This window comes from Falco biarmicus, chromosome 2 (assembly GCF_023638135.1).
Source record: "Falco biarmicus isolate bFalBia1 chromosome 2, bFalBia1.pri, whole genome shotgun sequence".
NCBI lineage: Eukaryota > Metazoa > Chordata > Aves > Falconiformes > Falconidae > Falco > Falco biarmicus.
This window is the reverse complement of record NC_079289.1, coordinates 85,274,092-85,294,958: the sequence shown is the minus strand read 5'-3', so window position 1 is coordinate 85,294,958 and position 20,867 is coordinate 85,274,092. Positions and strand designations below refer to the sequence as shown.

Sequence of the window (20,867 nt, the reverse complement as noted above, 5' to 3'; positions counted from 1 at the left end):
CATTCCCAGATGCAGGCTTCCCAGAAGCACATTCTGTCCATGGCTGAAAAAGCAGTCCCTGGCTAAAGCCATCTCTGCACCACTCTCACCTTCTCCTTCATCACTGTATTTTTAGCTCTTCTTGACCCACCCTCACCTCTCCATCTTCTGTCTTCTTTGAGCCATTTCCTCCCTTTACCTCACCTATCATTAGGAGAAATTTCTAGTTCTTTTCTCCAACAAGAACTAATTTTCAGGAATGATCCCCACTGACCTTTGCAGTCAGCAGACCTGCCTTTGAATTAATCGGCTTTTTCCTTAGCACTGACAGGAGCTCAAGGAAACTTACTTTCTCAAGGTATATCAGCATGGCCTTCCCAAGGCAAATGCAAACCACCCCTGCTGCCTGCTCTCCAGGCACATGCAAACTTGCTCTGCGAATGCCCTGAGCCAAATCAGACTTGTGTGGCCCTGATGAGTAGCTGGGATATTAAACTACAAAGCCAGTTGTTGTTTGGGTTTTTTTGTTTTTTTTTTAAAAAAAAACAAAGCCAAGCTACTAAGCCTAATAAGATCTATGAGTTTACCACAGTGTTCGCATGCCATGGGTTTAGTGCATATGGAGCTTGGTCAGAGTAAACAAATCCACACTCAAAACACTGACAGAGGGAGCTCATATGTGCCTACAAATAACAATATACGAAGAGGCTGATGTGATTGGTAATAACTGTGCTGAAAATCAATAGGGGCCTCAAAAGGCTATGGGGAGCTGAGAGGCTTGCTGGCATATTAATAGGTCTTTTTCAGGTTCCACCCACCCACACACCACCACCCCAATAATACTTGTCTTCAGCAGCAGAGGCTTACGTCCAAAGAAATCTTTAACCTTTAAAGAAGGCTGCTGCATAACAGTGCTCCTCCTAACCTTTCTAAAAAAAAAAAAAGAAAAAAAAATCCAGAAAAATACCCTTGATTAATCTTGCCCAAAGTGAATAACCTGTCAGCTTCAGTATCACATAATACCTGCACTAGTAAGATTTAAACCACTTCTAGGAACTTGACAAGCTGCTTCTGTGTTACTGTGCCCCAACTCTGTGCTGACTTTCACAGCTGAAACCTTGCTGAGGTGACACCCTCATTACCAAGCACATAACTTCTAAAAATTTAAAAACCAGTATTTTTAACACAGAAGGACTTCCCATGCACATACCTTAAGAGATACACAAAGGGCTCTGTTAACACTTTCAATCATCTTGAATTCTTGAAGATAAAAGCCAATTTTTGAGCACATTTTGACCATCGTATCAAGGCACACTACACACTGCATTGTGACACAGTGACTATAAAAGAGACCTGACAATTCTTTGTACAATTGAGAGCATGAATAAAAAATGATTGCTGAATTTGGTGCTGTACAGCTCATAGCTTCTGAGAAGAAAGCCTCCATCTTGTAGGGTTTATAAACTCCATAAATGTAACTGCAACAGCACAAAATTTTCTGCCTAAAAAAAGTGTATCCACTCAAGTCAAAGGCCACGGCATAGATCGAGTTTTCAAATACTCATGAGTTTTTCTGAATCAAGATTCAACATGAACTCTGAGCAGCAGCAAGTAAACTTTGGTCTCAAAACTCTGTTCAGAGCAGTAACCGACATCAAAACAAATTCTAGGAGAAGGAAAGCAAACAGTAGTACTGTTAACTCTATTAGTCCTTAAGCTCTCAGAAGTCACTTAAATAATTTGCCAGTCTCAGTCTTTTTTTTTTTTTTTAAAGTAGGTGCCAAATCATTAGCAGAAGTCAACAAAGGTGTGTATTATAGTAACAGTAACAGGGGCTTTTAATTATTAATGAATTTAATTATATAATAACATATTTGTTAGTTATTAATAAAACTATAACCCTTAATGCATTTACCAACTTGAGACATGTATGATAGAATGGTAAAACAAATGTAAAGATTCATGAATCAAGACTATGTCCAAGACAGACCATCCACACACCTCCCATCATTCAGTTCCCATTGGGATGTGGGAAAAACAATGAACTGAAACAAAGACACAGAGCAGAGGCCACCAGTAGTAAGTAAATACACACAGTGCTTCAAAAGGGATCATCTTCTGAAGTTGAAGGAAACTATTTCAAAAAGCAGTTCTTCTACAATGAGTTGTAGCAGTAAGAAATTAAAAAAGCAATGGGTAAAAAATGGAATGAAGGGGAAATACCAATGTAAGAAGCTTGCCAGATTTATCCGAGTCTGTATGAATGAAGTTCAAAAGCGTAACAACTTGGTTATACCTCAAAAGGTGGAGGGAGCTTTAGGCTGAGGTGCAGACAGACACTGAAGAGGCCAGGAAGACCTTGTTAATTCAAGACTGGTACCTCAAGCATAACTTTCCAAAAACATTTGCTTGGGTTTTTTTTAGAAGTTGTAACCTTCACTAAGAAATAGGATAATTCAGATTTTCTATCATCATAAGCCCTTCCATTCCCTTCTTTCCTCAAAAGAAAATACAGCTATTGAAAGGAGCTGTTTCTAATCACTTCAATAAGTAACAGGTCATAGTTTCTTGATGAAAAATTATTTTCAAGTGCCAGTTACAAAAGCATGTCTCAATTACCAGTTCTTTAATTTTATTATAATTGCAAGTGCTGGTATGCCACTACAGGATCAAGTTCAAGAGCGGCAGAGTAGTGTATTTATGCACAGCTGAAGAGGAGGTGTAGGGTGCTACTCACTGTGTAGCTGACACACAGTAACTGCAAGAAGAGGAGGAGTAATCCACTCTAAATGGAAAGAAACCAGGGAAATACACATTTTTAAAGTGAAGACAAACACTTGGGAAATGTACTTATGGAGAGATCACAGAAAAACGTTGGCCAGGGACATGAAGAAATCATAGTCCTCAACAATCACAGCAATTGACAAAGTCAATGAATGGACGAAGCCAAGCAAAGTCAAGCTAAAAATTAATGGGAAATTTTGTAGTGACAGGTAGCAGTGTGCCAGCTGACTGAACAGAAAGACTGAGGCAAGCTTTCAGCTATGGGGGGTGTATTTGTTTAGAAAGGGCGATTAACTGGTGTAACCACGCTGCCAAGAGTAAAAGTGCATATTGCATTTGTTGTTGTCTTCTGGGGAGTCTTTCCGAAAGCTATGCTTTAGCCAAACACAAGTTGCTGGGATCAGCAAAGGAATACCTGTGTGAAACATAACGGCCTGTTCTTTAAAGGAGGTCAGTCTGAATGATCTAATGGTTCTCCCCGGTCTTAAACTCTCTGACTCACACATAAAAGAGGCTGACAAGCCTCAGGAAAGAAACAGCGCTGTCATGAGCCCCCTTCTTGCACTTACACTGCAGATCTCAGAACGAAAAAAAGTGCACTACAGAACACAAATTCAGCACCAGAGACCTGCAAACGTTGGTAACTGGATGCTGAAGGCTTGAAACAAAGATTCCAGAACTTCCCTGACATTACTGAAACCCCCTTGAAGGGAAACCTGTTGAAGGGGTTTTATTTAGCTAAGAAAATGAATAAACATCACTGTGAAACTTTTCTCCATGTATAGGGGACATCACAGGAAACTAACAGAGAGCACTATTTGTCAACAGTGCTTCAGTGACACAGAAAAATGGACCAGCAAATATTTAGCAACTGTTCCGACTTCTCCACCAGCATATAGTTTTTCTTGCCTCCATAATTTAGGGAAAACATAACAGTATTTTTCTTCACAAATTATATACATTTAGCCTGTTTTTGTGGCAGTCAACCACAGCTCAGACAAATGTGATCTTACCCACTAAAAGAATTTTACTTATTTTTTAGTAAGACAGAGCATGTTATGCAATACCAATGAAACTCAATTATACAGACAGACCTGGAATACATGGCCTTTGAGAAAGATCTAATTCACACTTTAGACAGAAAGCAAGTTCTACAGCTCAAGCCAGTCTCCTATTTTCATCATCTTTCAAAGACTTTTACCTATTTTCAGCATTAAAGCTATAGACTTTTCCCATAAGATATTATAAAACAATAACCACCCATGCTACAAAGATAACATGAGGTTCTTGGGACATTTAAATTCAACATATATTACAGTGGCCTGTTGTGAGCTATGTATAGCTAGAAAAATCAAATTTCATCTGCCACTCTGTCAGGCTGCATTCCGAAGTCAGTTTGTCACTGCAGCAAATACCAAGATATTTATCTTCCCTGGCTAGGTTAATCTTGTGTTCCATAATTATCATGACTGCAATAAACACATTCAGTTTTCTCCCTGTATTTGTGAATTATGCCAATTTGGGAAGAAACTGAGTTTAAAGGGGGTTGCTTTTGCTTACTTTCAACTTAAAGGCAACAGCAAAAATTAAGTAGTATATTGCATTGGAAATTGTATTTATTACTAGACCTATGACAATAGCTTTCCAGTTAACTTTTTAGCCTCAAACTAAATTAAAATCATTACAAGGTCACCACATTTAAAGCATTCCAGGCAGGAAACAGATAGAGTACTATTAATATAGTTGGTAGGCAATATCTGTCTGTAAATGTGTGTGTGTAGGTACAAGCAGACATATGCACACACACGTTTTGATGAATTTTCCACAGCACTTTCTTGGGATTAGGTTTTTTTTCCCCTCCTCCTTTCGTTTCCTCTGATCATCTGGTAAATCCTTAAGATTCAGCATGTTCCAGGAGTCTGCAGGCCTGGAAACTTCACCATCCCCCTGTGCAACACAGCTAAACAGCATCTAGTTCCAGATTTGGCTTATTTGGGCTGGTGGGGCTCTCTTCACTGCACACTGTAGTTGTGCCCTAAAGCTGTCAAAAACATGGTGAGCCAGGGACCTTTCCTGCTAGATGCACTATTGTTCCTACTGCAGAGTATTAGCACCATTCCTGCTAACATCTGCTCTCCTGTTGCTTTGAGTAGGAGAAGACAAATATCACCTTTGTCCCTGCTCTCAATGACAACAACCATGCGAACTCCCAGGCTCAGAAATACACGAACCAGGAATCTTTTTCTTGGAATACCAACAAATCTCAGCTTTTTTCCTTCCTGATTTCCTCTGAAATGCACTGACAGGTAAACTGGAGAGAGAGAAAAGAGGTAAGGAAGATGACTATGCCTGGAGACACTGCAGGCTTCTGTGTACTTGTCAAAGGCAGATCAAGATTAAAACCTTGAATTGTTCCTCATCAAAAGGCAAAGTACAATGTGTGAGGCTCTAACAAAACATTGAAAAGAACGGTTTTGTTTAGAAGGTTGAGCATATAATTTAGAGGATGCAAAAGCTGGAGCAAAATCCAGACCCCAAAACCAGTACATTTTGATTGGCTGTAGCTTGCAAGAATGTGGCATCTCCCACTGCATCACTTCTAGAAGAATGAAAAGTGAACAGGCTTCACCTAAACTTAGCAAAGGTGAGCTACATTTTATGATGTTAACGAAGCCCAATCACGGGCAAAAGCTTAACAAATTAGCAAGGCTCTAGCTAATTTGTATTCACAGGGTCAACAAAGGCATACAAAGTAGATACAGCAAGAAGCAGAGTTTCCAAATCTTGTTCCCCTCCCTTTTTAGCACAGCATTCAAGAAGGAAACAAGAAGATACAAAATCAGACACAAATCCTGTTCCTTTAACTGAGATGGACTTCCAGAACCACTGGCTTACTAAACCTCCCTGTGCTATTTCCATTTCCTGAACAAGAATAACGTACCTACCCATCTGTACATTGTTATGCTCAAAATTCACCCACGTTTGCAAATCACCTAGAGACCTCAGAGATGAGACAGTAGCATGATGTGAAATACAGTTATCTCATTAGAGGAGGGAATACATGTGCACATGCATAGGTTTGTTCCTGTCAATATTTGTTTCAGTTTCCCCAAACTTCCACAGTCTCCATATAAAAATGAAATTTCTACTCTTCTAGCAAGTTTAGACAAGCTTTCTAGAACTTCACCAGATAATGAGGAGAATAAATTGGAGGTTGTAAATCCATGCTCCTATGAGGAGATCGAAACAGGCATAATTGGGTGACTTGCAGAGATCTGGGGCTATGTCACTGGAAAAGTAAAATGTGCTTAAAGAACATCTCAGGTGGAGTGGATAAAGTCACCTTTGGCTTCTGCTGCAGAGATGGCAATATGCCAAAGTGAAGCACAAATCCAGAGCCACAAGCTTCATTAGCATAAGTAACAGGAGATTAAGCTGAGAGAATGTGCCACAATGACCCACAGGTTCCCCAGCTGTACTAAAAATAGCTGCACAGGAGTAGACAAGGTACCCTCCAAATGCAGGGCGGGGAAACCCACAAGGTCTTAGGGAACCTATATCCAAAGAGGCTTTATTTCTCTTTTTAAAATTTTTTCTTGGTAACTTGAAAATTCATAATCCAACAACTACCTCTATGTGTAAGAACATGCATAAAAGCTCAAAATAAATCTACATTTACTGAAGGATGAAATAACATATTCAGGTAGAGCTGTCTGCTAGACAGAGTCTTCCTGCAGGGGTAAATCCAACCAGGATGTCAGCAATTGCAGTGAGGGCTGATGAGGAGGAGAAGGTGGTTCAGTATGTAACGGAAAAGACACAAATCTGAAATAAATCCAAGAGCTAAGGGATGACTCATTTTATACAATTATATTACTAACAGTGAGTGGGCTGTAGGGACTGGTCAATACCAAATAGCGGTAAATGCCACCACAGCTATTGAGTACGACTGGGAGGTGGTGGAGACCACATCCGCTGATTATTTTTCAGTTTTAAGCATATGCTCGTAGAAGAGTTAATGTGATACACACAGGTCAAAGTGACAGCAACATACCTGTCCTGTTTGCTTTGCTTGGCTTGGAATCCAATCTGCATCCTTGGCAGGAGGACTGTGGCATGCAAACCAGGTTGATGTGATACTTGAAATAGGTATGTCACTTTAGCTTTTATCTTAGAGCTTCAATATCCAAACAACTTATTTTACACCTCTACAGAATGGTATGTGTTAAATTTAACATAAGTATTAACTACTGGCACTGTCAATCTTGAATAGTACCTACAGGCATCATAAGATACAGCACAGAGAGCAAGTAAAAAGGAAGTCGAAGTGCAAGGAAGATGTAGCAAATATTAAAAAGTAAAATAAGAGATGAAAAGAAAATAACATGAAAGACAAGAAGAAACACATCTTCATTTTTAAAACTGTTAAGCATTAAGTAAAAAAAATAAATCATAAAAAGATTGTTCCAAAATAAAACTTATTTCATTCAGATATCTTATAAAGGCCATAGACCTTTAAATAACTCTAAGACAACCCCTAAAAAGTAACTCTAAGACAACCCCTAAAAAGAAAGTGTTCCTAATTTTCGGTTTGTTGGCTGATTTTAAATGCATTAGCTGTTGTAACACTGACTACAGAGAATAGAAATGAACTACTTGGATTACGGCAAAGGTATGACAAAAAGTCAAATAAATGCTGAATAAAGTGATTTTCTCAGTTAAACATCAAACTGGGATGTAAACACACTTTCTGAAAAATGACAGTTGCGATGCCTTTTTCACTTCGTGTTTAACGGCAATGAGTTCCAAAGGCAAAACACAGAGTGTAAGAATGGTTCTCCTTTCTCAAGGGAATGCTTTTAAATTTCCTCAGATATGTTCTTCTTCTTGTATTTTAGAACCGACAAAGGACAGAAACATACTTGCCCTATCATACTCTTTATAACATTAGTTCACAGGGAATGAGACTAGGTATTCCACCACCGATTTCTATAAATCTTTTGATACAGAAGATATAGAAAAGTGAACTTGCTGCTTCTGTCATTTGAGAGGTTCAGCTTGAGATAAAACTTAGGATGGGCTCAGGGGCTCTTCTTCCATAAACCCCAGTTTCTGTTATGCTCCCAAACAGACCTGAACAGAGGGCACTGATTCCAAAAGATGTACTTTGTGACATTCAGACACTAAGCAGGAGATGCAAGGCTGGTCCATACAGTTATCTGTTACATTTTCAGCAATCATATGCCTGTGTTTCAGCGTAGTGCAGCATCTCCCTTTCTGGGAATAGTTTCCTGACAATATGCTTCCTCAGTTCTCCTCCCCACACATACACATGCAGCGTTTCCCGACAGTAACAGTCCATTTCTGAGGACTGTTGCCCTAGAGGACATGTAATGGTCAGTATTCAGAAACACAGAATAAATTACTTGAGTAGCTAAAAAGGAAGCAATTAATCATCTTAATTATTTTATTCAAGGTTTTTCTCTCTCCTCCTATCCACTCTCCCGAGGGGAAAAAACTCAATCACTCTCATGCTGTTTACTTTCCAGGGTTAACAATATTTACTTTAATATTAAACTTTAGACTTGCTCTTCAATGGCTGTAAATAGGATTACAAGGGAACAAATCTTTGAGGGCTTGAAACTTCATCTTTTTTTTGCTCTGAGCTGAACATATGCACCATGAGAGCACCATGCTGAGAATCATTTGAAATGCACAGAGACAAACAGCCATTTTCTAAATATACAAAAAACCTGACCGCTTTGATGTGTTTTTTAGACCCAAGTAACTTTTCTACATGTAACTTTTCTCTCCTCTGTACTCTTAAGGGACTCAGCGTTCTTCAAGCAGAGATTAAAAAAGAAATGAAACCTGTTTAATTTTAGGTGTGTCTTACTCCACCCTTACTTCTCTTGCCAGGAGAGGAAATCTCTCACTGTTTCAGATCTGTTCTGGCTTAATTAAGTAGGTACTTAAAGACCTACTCTGTTCTTAGTGCTAATAGTAACAATCAAAGTGTTTGATACTGCAGCCTGGTAGGCAATACAGTATCAAAAACCCCTGAATGAACAAGCCAAAATTTAGGAAACTACAACAAAGGAAAAACGTGATTAATGAAATTAATCCTGCTTCATGCATAGATGAGCTTTCCCTCACTGAATTTTCAAGTTTTGTAATAACTCACTGCATATCTCTTATGTTGTTCTTCAGCAATGGAGTTCATTATGTACTACAAGGAATTGGACTATTCCAGTCTACTTTCCAGCGTAATCAAGCAAGACAAATGACTTACAGGTGCTAAGCATCATGCCAGTGTACAAAGAAACATCACAGATCTTAACTAAAAATGCATCTGCAGTGAAGATTAAGATTTTTATTCCGGTAATGGGTTGGGGTGATTTAATTTCTTTGGTTACAAGAAGAGAAAGTACTGCCAGCCTTCCATAAATACTCTTTGACTGGTCTCCAGAAGTAACAGATGAGAGACACGAACCTGGTTTCTTTTAACCACTTTGCTGCCTCCTCCATAACTCCATTTTTCTGAAGGTAGAAAAGATATCCAAGAAAAGCCAGATTTCCATGGGTGTGTCCACTGAAGCCTGACATTCACCTTGAGGTCTAACCCTGTTCTCTAACTTACACATAAAGAAGTCAGAAATAACATCTCACAAATCTGAGAAGTGGGTCAAAACCACTACTGGCCTGCTGTACAATTTGAATACCAACAAATAAGTAAAAATAAATAGCACAACCTGTCTTACTCCCAGCAAAGGAATTGTGGCTCTTTACATTTCCATTGTGCTGAATTGCGCTTCCTTTTTAAGGCCTAGAATCCCAATGACTAAAACAAAGCTTCTCCCATTTTCAGTGTAATCTTGGAAGCAGAACTCCAGCAGTTTTCCAGGCAGAAAGGAGCTTGGTGTTGTCAGACTGCCAACAGCTGAAGCTCTGAGAGCCAACAGTGGGAAACAAAGTGGTTTAATTCAAAGTTACAAGGTTGATATCAGTAATGAATATGATAAAGTGGTCTCAAAGCAACGCTCACGGCACATAGTATCTTCTGACTTTTTACTCTTATTTCCCAAAATACATATTTTTTTTAAAGTATAAACAAGTTTCTCTTGAGATACAATTCACACAAGGCTCCAGCTGGGTGCTCCAAAGTGGCTCCTGAACATAACAAAACTCTGAACAGACCCCACCCCACATCCATTCACTCTTCATGCTTCCAACTTTCCTTTTACGGGAAAATACTTTTATGGAATGACTGGATTGTTTCAAACTTGGATCGCGTTAGCAATGGCGGAAGAGGAGCACAACTTCCAGAACACAATCTGTTACAGTAGACAGCTTTCAACATCCTGCAAATGACAACTTGCTTTCGCCCCATCTGCTACCAGTACAGTAAGATTTAAAATGTTCTCAAAATGAAGACACAATGGATTTTCTCTTCATTAATTACCTCAGAATGATGAAACAACCAAAATGCTTTAATAGCATCTTTTTTAAATATATATAACTGCAGCAGAAACAACGGATAACATCTGTACAACCAATGTATTGTGAAATGCCAATAACACCCATTTGAGTAGTGCCTTTTTTTTTTTTTTTTTTTAAGGAAAGAAACTACATTTTCTGTGTTTATTTTTATGGCATATCTTTTCAATAAACTTTTTCCTCTCTTCTGTTAACTCTTTTGAATGGACAGCATGTCACAGTCACAGGCTGTCACCAATTTTTGCACCAAATCTCCTGCACTTTTAAGTAGTTAAAAGCACATAAGCATCCTTGGAATGGGTTAAAACTCAAGTTTGAGTCATATGTTATGAGTGCAGGCAATGAAAAATTCTGATGCATGCAATCTCTCTCTGGTACGTAAAAATATTAGCAAAGCCAAAGCACTCTTGAAATTGCTCAAATATAATTCCTCATGCTCCTGTTCTTATTTCAGGCGCACACAGTCTACACCGATGGTAAACTAGTAATGATGCCTTTTACATGATGAATTGTCATCTATCTTTTTAGGCCACGTTTAGGATAAGTACCTCTGGAGTGACACACTGTTTCAAAGAGAGAGAGGTTTCATTTTACAACCTTCCTTTTTTCACCAAGGATCAGATGTTGTCCACACCCATCTGTTCTAATATCGGTTATCCCTAAAAATTACCAACCTTGACTCATTACCTCCTGTCAATTTAGAAAGCCCACTTGGAATAATCCTCTCTGACCTCATTATGGTGGGTTGACCTTGGCCAGCACCCATAAAACCCACCACCCCCACCGCCCACCCCCTGCATTGTTCTGGCCCTGCCTCTCCAGGGAAGTACTGATGTGGGTGAGGCTAGTGCTTCCCAGTCCCATACCTATGCTGGGGGTACACAGAATTGCTTTTCCAGTCTTGTCCATGTGGATTTGTCTAGCAGTACCAGTATTAGTTGATTTTTTTCCTTTAAACTCACTTGAGAGAGCTGGGACAATAGAAAATCCCAGAGAACAAAATAAAACTGATGATTTCAGCACCGATACACCTCTCCTCAATAGTTATATTGTGCCTTTTTGTATTTCTAAAAATACCTGGGGCAAGGTGTCAAACCAGAAAACTGTGCTGCAACACAAACCAAACACCTGGGGGTTTCTCTCCTGAATTATAATAATGCATACAACTGTCTTGACATGGCTGTTCGCTCAGCTAAAAAAATGTCTCCTGACCTGGCAGATACCAACAAGTTGCATAAAACAGCAGAGTACATTGGTGCTCTAAATTGACACCTCTGCCTTTCCCACATCTAATGGACTAATTCATATTTTCTCACTTTCAATGCAGATGTTTTTTTCTCCCTCTCTTTCAGTTTCAGTGTTTCTATTGAAGTACAGCTTGTGAAGGATTCTCAATGACATACCTATCTCTAGCTCACAGAGAAACTGCAACTAATATGGGGACCTCTGTGTTTCCATGGCATCTCAGAGTCATCAATGGGTGGTTTGTTGCTGTATAATACAATTACCATTCAGTTTATAATTCTCAAGTTGTGTGTCAGTAATAAAAAGGCCACAAAATGCAATCCCATTTCTGCTTATATATGTTACAGCTTCACAGCTGGCCGAGGTTTGCAAGCCATCATTCTGCATCTGGTTTTGAGAATACAAAGCAGACCCTTCACATTAATTATATATCATTCCCTAGAGCAAAGTAGTCACTTTTCTCTGTGCTTTGTCATGTGCCACATACATTGTTGTCACATGATAAATAATAAAATATTCACATTAAATAATGAATTTATAAGTGTTCTACTTCCTAGACTTCAGCAGATTTAAGAAATTGTGTGATAAATGTAGCCCGACACAGATGCTTGGGCTGCTGTTTATTCTATGGGTCAGTCGGATTGTGCAGAATCCCATATGAAATACTGGTTTCATGAAGGACTCTTGCAAAATTAATTTACTTGTTGCCACAGGAATAATCCTAGTTGATACTCTTCAGCAACACACTGTTTACCTACAGTTATGGAACTTTTATCTGCACTAAACTTTGGTTAATGCTGATGATCAATAGTCACATTTAGGGACATAAAGTTTAACAAACAGCGCTTGTAAGCGTGGGATTAGGTATTATATAGACAATGAGATATTACTACTTAAAGCATTTTTAACTTGCTAAAAGAACTTTACAGAAATCAAAGCATAGCTTCTCTGAAGGAAGCAAACCATTGAATCATAGAATTATTCACGTTGGAAAAGACCTTTAAGACTATATTTGACCTTTCACATTGAGGGCAGATGATGGTGCCGGTTTTGGTTTGCATGTGGTGCCAAGGTATGTCAAGCATTTTGCATTTCTGCCTCTTAGTTACATCCTTAAATTAGTACCCTGAGATGCTGCTCATAACCCTGTCTTAGGATTTGTTTGATCTTGATTCAGGTTGTATCATAACTGATAGCTTATTTAATCCACTAATTTCTGAAGTTTTCAAAAATAAGAGAACTTGTGAATAAATATAGTCACTGGGATTTACCAACATCTGTCACATGCTTTTTATTCTTGGCTTCTGAAGAAATATCTGAAGAGACACATGCATACAAAGATTTAATCACGGGATCAACTGGGCTGGCAATTCATTTCAGTATTTTTGAAATGTTTTGCTAAGTACCAAATTAATTTGTAAGATAAAAATCCCTTGTGCTTTTCAATAGTCTAAAACAAGGCTACTAAGAAATGAGAAGTCAGTAGTTTTAGTGCTAGTCTGGGAGTCATCACACACATTAAACCATAAACATCTTGAAATGCTTAACAACCTTATCTTCAGCCTTCACTCACCTCATATCTTAATGGCACCAAAACTATTTCACCAAAGCATCCATCTTAAAAGATTCCATCCATTATGGCTTGGAAATATATAGGTGTAACATTTTCCATGCATGTGCAGTTATTTAATACCTTTATTTTCTGTCTTGGTATCAAACCTGATTCAGTCACAGTTCAGGGGCTGCAGTCATTACTGAAAACAACGGGTTGCTTTTGTCAGTGTTTGCAGTCCTTATCTCATACTGGACCAACAGCGAATGAAAAGCAGCCTAGGACTGCAAACTGAAAAGTCTTGTCTTTGACAAAATCCTACTTTTAAACAAACAGGTGAAAATTCCAGCTTTCCCTTTGAAAAAGTGATGTTTGTACCTAAGGAATATTTATTAAATAGCATTTAGGACCATTAGTAACAAATTACAGAGGAGTTCCCATTATAAATGTTATTTTGTAATAAAAGGAAATAAAGATGTGTTAAATACAAGCATACTGTGAGAATATATAAATGGTGTTCCAAAAATACAAAATGACAAAATGATGAACCTTTTCCCAATATCTTTGCAATATTTACTGCAAAAACATATGCGACCCACAGAATGGCTATATAAAAATAACAGGCTGCTCATAAAAAGAAAGTCTAGAGAAAACAGCATGTGGTGGCTTTATTTAGTGTGGCTTTTAAGTTTCAGGGAACCAGATCAATACATGTGATCAGGAGTGAATGCTAAAAGAAGTTGACCCCATAAAAGAAAATCTGCATGCTCTTTAGTCTTAAGCATCAGGAGGACACAGAAAGAGGTGAAGGTGAAACTAGATGTAGATTAAGAAAACACAAGTTTCCAGTAGCTTAGATTTTGTTCAGAATTTGCTTTAACTTTTTTCTGATCTACCTTTTTCCTCAGTTGTGACAAGTCATGGTCAGGAAGGAGGAGAGTGGAAGGAAAAAAAAATAGAAAGAAAAAAAGAGTCTTCGTCAGCATCGGTCAAAACTAAAAGTATCTCTGACCATTTCAGCATCTTGAATTTCTGTATCATCAAACAAGTCAGAGTGCTGGTTGCATTATGTGCAATAAAACATTTAGGGACATGTAAATGAAAGAAACATCTTGGAAAGAACAGCACTGTAATGGAAAACACTAAGCTGGGTAACTCAAGGATATTAGTGAAAAACAATGTGCCTAATCTTGATTTACTCTTCTGATTTTCCTTAGACTAAGATCTATTCTAAAGATAACAAAAACTAAAGAAACTGCAGTGCAGCTGGAGGTTCTTAATTTTTCTAAACAGGTGTACCTTGCATCCTTATTCTCAGATGCTCAGATCATAAAGAAATTACAAAGAAAGATACAATTAAAACTATTATTATTCAATGTTTCTCCCATTTCTGGTAAGGACCTGATTTCCCTTTCCACCTTCTCATTTCAGCTCTCCCTCTTTCATTACTGTATGACTGGGTCTATCATGTCCAGGGCATTTCAGCAAGGACTTCACAACTGCATTCATCACTTCAATTCTGCAGCGAATCACTTGGACATTTCAGAGCTAGTGACACAGCACAAAGAAGATCCAAGACCGTCTGTACCTTGTAGTTTAAGAAGGAGATGGGCTATATCCACCAGTTATGACAGGCAGCAGAACAGTAAGCTGAAGGCTTTCCTGTTATTTCTAATTTAAATGTAGTAACCTTCTGGTCTAATTTCACCAGAATCAGAAAAAGAAGCAAGAAAATAGCAGCCTTCAGAAAATTCTCACACTTTTCTCTAGATGTCCTCACTGACCAAAGTCCAGCAACTGGTTCAGATAGATGGGTCTTTCCACTGCCCTTCATTCCTTCCAGCACCATGCAAAAAAGTTAGCATGGTGTTTAGCAACAACCAGCAGCTTCAGGAAATACCAGCATTTCCTACGGAGACTAAAACTATGTGATTACAGGGATAGATCGTCTAACACTCTGTAAAAAAAAAAAAGAAAAAGTAAAATAACCCTAATCTGGGCTGGGGAGAAAGGATATCCTCTAGCATTTATTATCAAATAAACACTCCCAAATTTTGTAACAATTATAATTCTCTTACATGGTAAGAATAAATAACTAAACCCACAAAGTTTGAACTCTGGCTCTCGAAGGACAAAAATATTTCTTTCTTTGCTAATAGACATAATTCACTAATATATTTTTATCATTACGTAATATTTCTTTGTGGAAAGCTTTTTGGCAGTGCATAACCCTTGGACAAGCTTGGCTCCTGCATGTGCTTTTCCTCATGGTTTTTTTATGCAAGGTGATTACCATCCATTCATCAGACGACTGCCTCACGGAACACCTGAAGCCCCTCCATTCCTCGCCTTATGTGCCATTTTCCCTCCTTCTGCTCTCCTCATTACAGTGGATTTTAAAATGGGCAGATTTTGGTGATAGAGAGAAGGAGTACACCTCTTTCTCCTGGCTCAGCTTCTCCTGACCGTTGCCCAAGATGGTCAGATGCTTCCCCACACCATGGGTACCTCTAAACTAGAATTTCCACCTTATTCAGCAGGAACCACAAGCTGAGTGAAACAGCAGCTGACCAGCATCAGAAAGCCAAGCAGTGCTGCACTACACACGTCTACCTGCTGTCAGAAGGAACATTCAGGACACATCAGGATGGGCTTATTCAAAGCAAGAGGTTCTGCAGTGTCGGTGGACAAAATCGTACAGGAAGCAGATGTGGAAATAAATGATGACCTCACACATTTCAAAGGCTTTGTTTCTGGTTAAGACTATCTATTAAAATAAAAAAAAAAATAATAAAAAATCATCATGGTCTAGTCCAAATAAAAGGCTGAACAATCTTGTAAAACTAATAAACTTTGTTTCTACCATAGCCGATCTCCTCACATGCTTGTGATGTTAAGCACGGAGTATGTAGCTCATATCCAAAAAGGTCTCCTCAAGGTCCTAACTCTTGGGACAGGTTAACAATGCAACACTGCTTTCTTGCAAGACTCCTCCAACAAGCAATAGGTCCAAGCACAACCTGATTTTGTCTAGAGCTTTTTCAGAACCATTCTAACTCACATGTCCAGCTCAGTACTAAAATTTCAATTTCCTACGGACAATATTAAAAAAAGGTCAGTCCCCAGTCTTCTAAACTTTGTTACTCCTGGAATGTCAGGCAGCTGTCATTTCCCTCCTGGGCAAGTTTTCCTCACTGACTGGAGCATCTCCCTACCCCAATTCCCTTTTACAGCAGTAAGGACAAGACACTGACTGAACTTTCAAGTGCTTCACCCAACAGATGTTGATGGGAATTATCACTGCTCTGCCAGACTGCTTCAGCTGATATCCCTAATCTCCATTTTTGCCTGCCCCTTTCCCTGCACTCACCTCACACCTCTTACTTATATCCTGTTTTTTCCTCCTCAGTTTGTGTACCTAAGTATCAGCATATATCTTGATATGTCTCTTTCCTTCCTTGAATTAATATATGTATTATTTTTTTTAAATAGTCTCTTTTCTTTCTTGAATTAATATATGTACCATATCATTTACATATATGTAAATCTGTGTGCAAGTAAGCATATTTTTCTTGTGTTGTCACACTGTCTAGGACTACAGATTTCTTATCCTTGACTGGGATTAATAACCAGAATCATGTGAAGGAGCACATACAACCAGCTTCCACCTCAGTCAATAAATAATGCTTTACTTTTTTCTTAATTATGAACGGCTGGCATATGAGTGACAGCTCCCTGTGCCCTTGCACACCTTTTAGATCACATTTCCAAGAAGAGATCTGAAAACATTGGTCCCATATCTAAATATAGAGTGAAAGATGTCAGCTTTACAAATTAATTCAGGAAGACAGAATGAAAAAAGGATTTATGTGTAAGGACAAGAGAAAAATCTATGTGCATCAGGCTAAAGACAGACTGATACACGATTGGATATCTGCATGTATGTACAGTGGAAACATCTGCTGGCTCTTATTGCTGCTTCTCCCCTCTTTTCTTCTTCTATTTCCATTTGTTTGCTTCCCAGCCCTTTTTGTTGAATGTAGATGCTTTTTCCTTATCATTATTTTTCATCTTTGATTACTAGCTTGTAAAATAATAAAAGGAAAGGAAAATGGAGAAATTGTTTCCTCTAACCTCTCCAGATCTAGAATTTCATGGCTAAGGTCCAACTCAATGCTTAAGATTTAGAATTGTTATTTTTAATAATAATCATTATATACTGGGGCTTGCTCATTAGACAGGAGTGTAGAACTGTAGCTCTATTTATAATCAACAGCTAGCTCCACCTAGTGTCGTCTTAATTCATCAGCAAAACAGAAAGCTAAAACCAAATACTATAGATAAACAGAAGCAAACTATAAAATCACTTGTTCAGCTGGATGATGGCCTCAGGCAGCATGCAGTTATGATTACCAGCGTCACAGGGAAAAGACCGTTTTAAGTAACTACTGTATGACAATAGCCAGCCAGCACTCTTGAGACAAGGAGCGACCAGCACCTTTAGGGGTATAAATATAATACATGCAACATAAAACCGTTTTACTGCTACCCTGAAAAGGTGAATGGCACTTAAGCTGTTTAGATGGGTTATTCACTCTATGGTTTCATCATCATCAACAAGGACAATTATTGTTAAATTTAATAGAACTCTGATATAGAAAAACTTTTTTTTTTTTATTGTCATCAAAACTATGAAACTATTTTTGGCTATACAAACCCCACAGTGATCCTCTCCATCAGTAAGTACATCTCCCCTACCAGCAGTCACAAAATAATTTAAAATGCCTCTAAGAGATGATCAAAGCAAGGAAATGCTCAAACTAGCTAACACCATATCAGTTTTACTGATCTTTACCTGCAAACTTTCTAAAGGCTTGCTCACTGCTGTATATCTAGAAACATCTATCTTTCTAAAACTGTTACAGCTTTAGTCAGCAACATTTAGGGTTTAATAGCCTGATCCCCTCTTGACAAGACTACATAGAGTACAGCCAGCAAAGTAATTTAAAATAAAGTCAGAAAAGTAAATATCCAGTATGACAAGACTTTCTTGCTCATCACCTTGGAAAACCCAATAGACCTAATGAAGAAGAGAGTTTACATTGAAAGAAAGCATTTTGTAAGGCAAAATAATCCAAATAATTTGACATAAGCATATCCTGTGAGCTTTTCAAGCACTGTTTGAATGGTTGTTGGACCTCCAAAGAGGAAGGAAAGTGAGGTCCTGGCTTACATTTAGAAACACTTTTACTTCTTAGATTGAGGGCAACCCACACCACCAGAACCGACGTCTGTTTTAAACCTGTTCAAATCACCTGTTCAGAACTGCTTAGCAGTTTCACCCTAGCGGTGATAAAATATATTTCAATATGTACAGTATACATTTAACGACCGTTCACTGTGACAGAGACTATATATGTTGGTGGGGGGTAGGGTGGGGTGTTGGGGTGGGGGGTATGCAGGAGGAAGGAACATTTGTTAACAGGATAGATACGCCAAAGCAAGCACCTTTAAATTTTCCCAAACTTTCTCAAAATAGTCAGTTGAAAGTTATGCTTGTGACTTACCTACTTTAAACTATTCACAGCTAAATTCAAAGCTTATACGAAAACCTCACTGCAACAGAGTATGAAATTAATAAAATGCACACAAAAATGGTCTCTGATGTTTCAAAACCTAGAGAATATTCCCAGTTCTCAATAATTTAGCAGTTACTGTCATTTCTCATTAACAGCTTTCAAAATCCTGTCTGAAACAAGCTGATACAGAGAAATTAAGAGCAGTAATCAAGCGAGAAATGATAGACCAGCTGGGTAGGCATCAAGTTGGCAAAACGTGAATACAGTTCAATAGCTGAAACAGATGCTGGAGTTGTCGAGAAACCCTGCAGGAGATATCGATGTATTTTCTTTATATAATACCGAACAACCAAATAAATGTCATTAACTAAAAACTGATGGGGAATAAAACCTGTTGGAAAAACTAACTATAAAGAGAGACCTGCAATAATACCTTTTCATTATACCAAAACATTCAGTACACGCATCTTCATTTTCTCCAGATTCCTGAATATGCCAATATATCAATCAGAGCTTGCTAGTGAATCAGAGGGAGCCTTTCCCAGTCTTGTTTCACATTTGTTTGTTTCTATCTACCTGAGGCTTCACAGACTTAGAAAATACTTTATTCTTCACCCTCATTCTAACACAACACTCTCTTTCAAGCAAGCAGCTCCCCAAGCTCGGAGGCGAGCAGGAAAGAAAGCATAAATGAAACTGCAAAATCCATTTTGCACGAGGAATGTTTTCAGAGTTTCAAGACCTCAGCAACAAATCCTCTGCCATCGGCAGCAGCTTGTTCTAGCATATGCTTTGTCATGGTCAGTTTCTAATTACATTCATAATGATGCAATAGCTTTGATAATCCTACCTTCCATGCCAGCTGCTTTTCTTGTCACTCCATCATGCCAATAAGTTGGCTGCCGTAACAAATCAAGATAGTGCAAAACAGCATCTTTCCCCTGCGTCTGTCATCTTCCTGAAAGCATTCTATTACTGCCGACTGCTGGGAACCAGAAAGTCTATTTGAATTCCAGCAGCTCCCCTTTCGCATGATTCAAGTTAGGTTAGGTGGGCATGCCTAACATGATTCTCTCCATCATTTATTATGCAGCTGTTACACCGTCGGTGTGGTAACCACTCTGACTTTATCTGATACGTCAGTCTTGCGAACCTCTACCTCCGTGCAAACACATGAGCCACAGAAGCATCTTGCATTTAATGAGCATTCTCTCTGCCTAAAGAGAGTGCATCTGCAAATCTGTTTCAAATCCTCCTGCTTGCATCGTCCTCCGAGGCTGATGCAAATATTTGAAGATTATTTTTTTATTATTATTCTTGCGTTTCATCTCTTCAGAAAGCACAGCTCTTCATGCACGCTTGAATTATTCACACTTCAGCTAAACGTTTGCTGATTTGTGTCCAACCAAACAGCACCTTCCCGTTGAAACTCTCTGCGCGAAATCTACTTCTGAATAATAGTGCTGTGCATTTAGGCTCTCAACTCTCTTTCATTTTAAACATGGCTTTTATAGCTACACCTCAACAAATACATTTAGTTCTTTTCATGCAATGAATAGCTGTCTAATGAGGGAACGGTACATTTTTAAGCAAATTATCTAGGTCTACCTGTAGGTGACTTCTGCTTTTCGTGCTTTATACATTTTAGCAGTACGCATATAGCTCTGTTAGAGCATCTTGATATTCTTAAAGTGGTAAGAACACTACCAGAAGCTGGTTTTATGCCAGCCTCTGGAGGGGACTCTCAAATGACAGTTTGTTTAACTGCTTCCGAGTATCGTGAATTAAAGGGACAGGATAGTTTTGTTGTCCTATTTATATTTTCTCTTCGGGTGGGGGAAAAACATGGTTACGTCAGTGATTTCAAAAGAATATTAATAGAAATTGACATATACCCATCAATCATCCTCCAGGTTAAATAAGCTGCATCTCCTCCCACTGCTTTTGCCTGCAGTTCAGAGTCAGGGCATTTCATCTTTAGAGTGTCTGCTTGCTCATAAGCTGAATAAACATCCCCAGCCCCACACTGGAAAGTTTGAATACCTGAGAGAGAAAAAAGGAACAATTTAGCATGTGCAACTGCCTGGCTAAAACCTGTTCATTAAGTCTAGTAGTGAGGGAAAGCAAGGACCACCTCTGGAGTAATACCTCCTTCCTCAGCCTTTGCACAATGGCAAAAGGAGAGGAGAGGAAGAGGAACTGACACAGTCCCCAGGGCAGAGCCTTCCCTT

At 38.6% G+C, this 20,867-nt stretch overlaps 1 protein-coding gene across 1 annotated transcript in view; it reads right to left on the bottom strand.

The window, feature by feature from the left end:
* Positions 1 to 19,507, bottom strand: part of DMD (dystrophin) — a 1,162,034-nt gene extending 1,142,527 nt beyond the window's left edge. Inside the window, exon 1 of the mRNA XM_056326975.1 lies at positions 19,487 to 19,507. Within this exon, the coding sequence (XP_056182950.1) occupies positions 19,487 to 19,493 (7 nt within the window). The 5' untranslated portion in view covers positions 19,494 to 19,507. The remainder of the gene's footprint in view (positions 1 to 19,486) is intronic.
* Between the last annotated feature and the right edge of the window lie 1,360 nt (positions 19,508 to 20,867).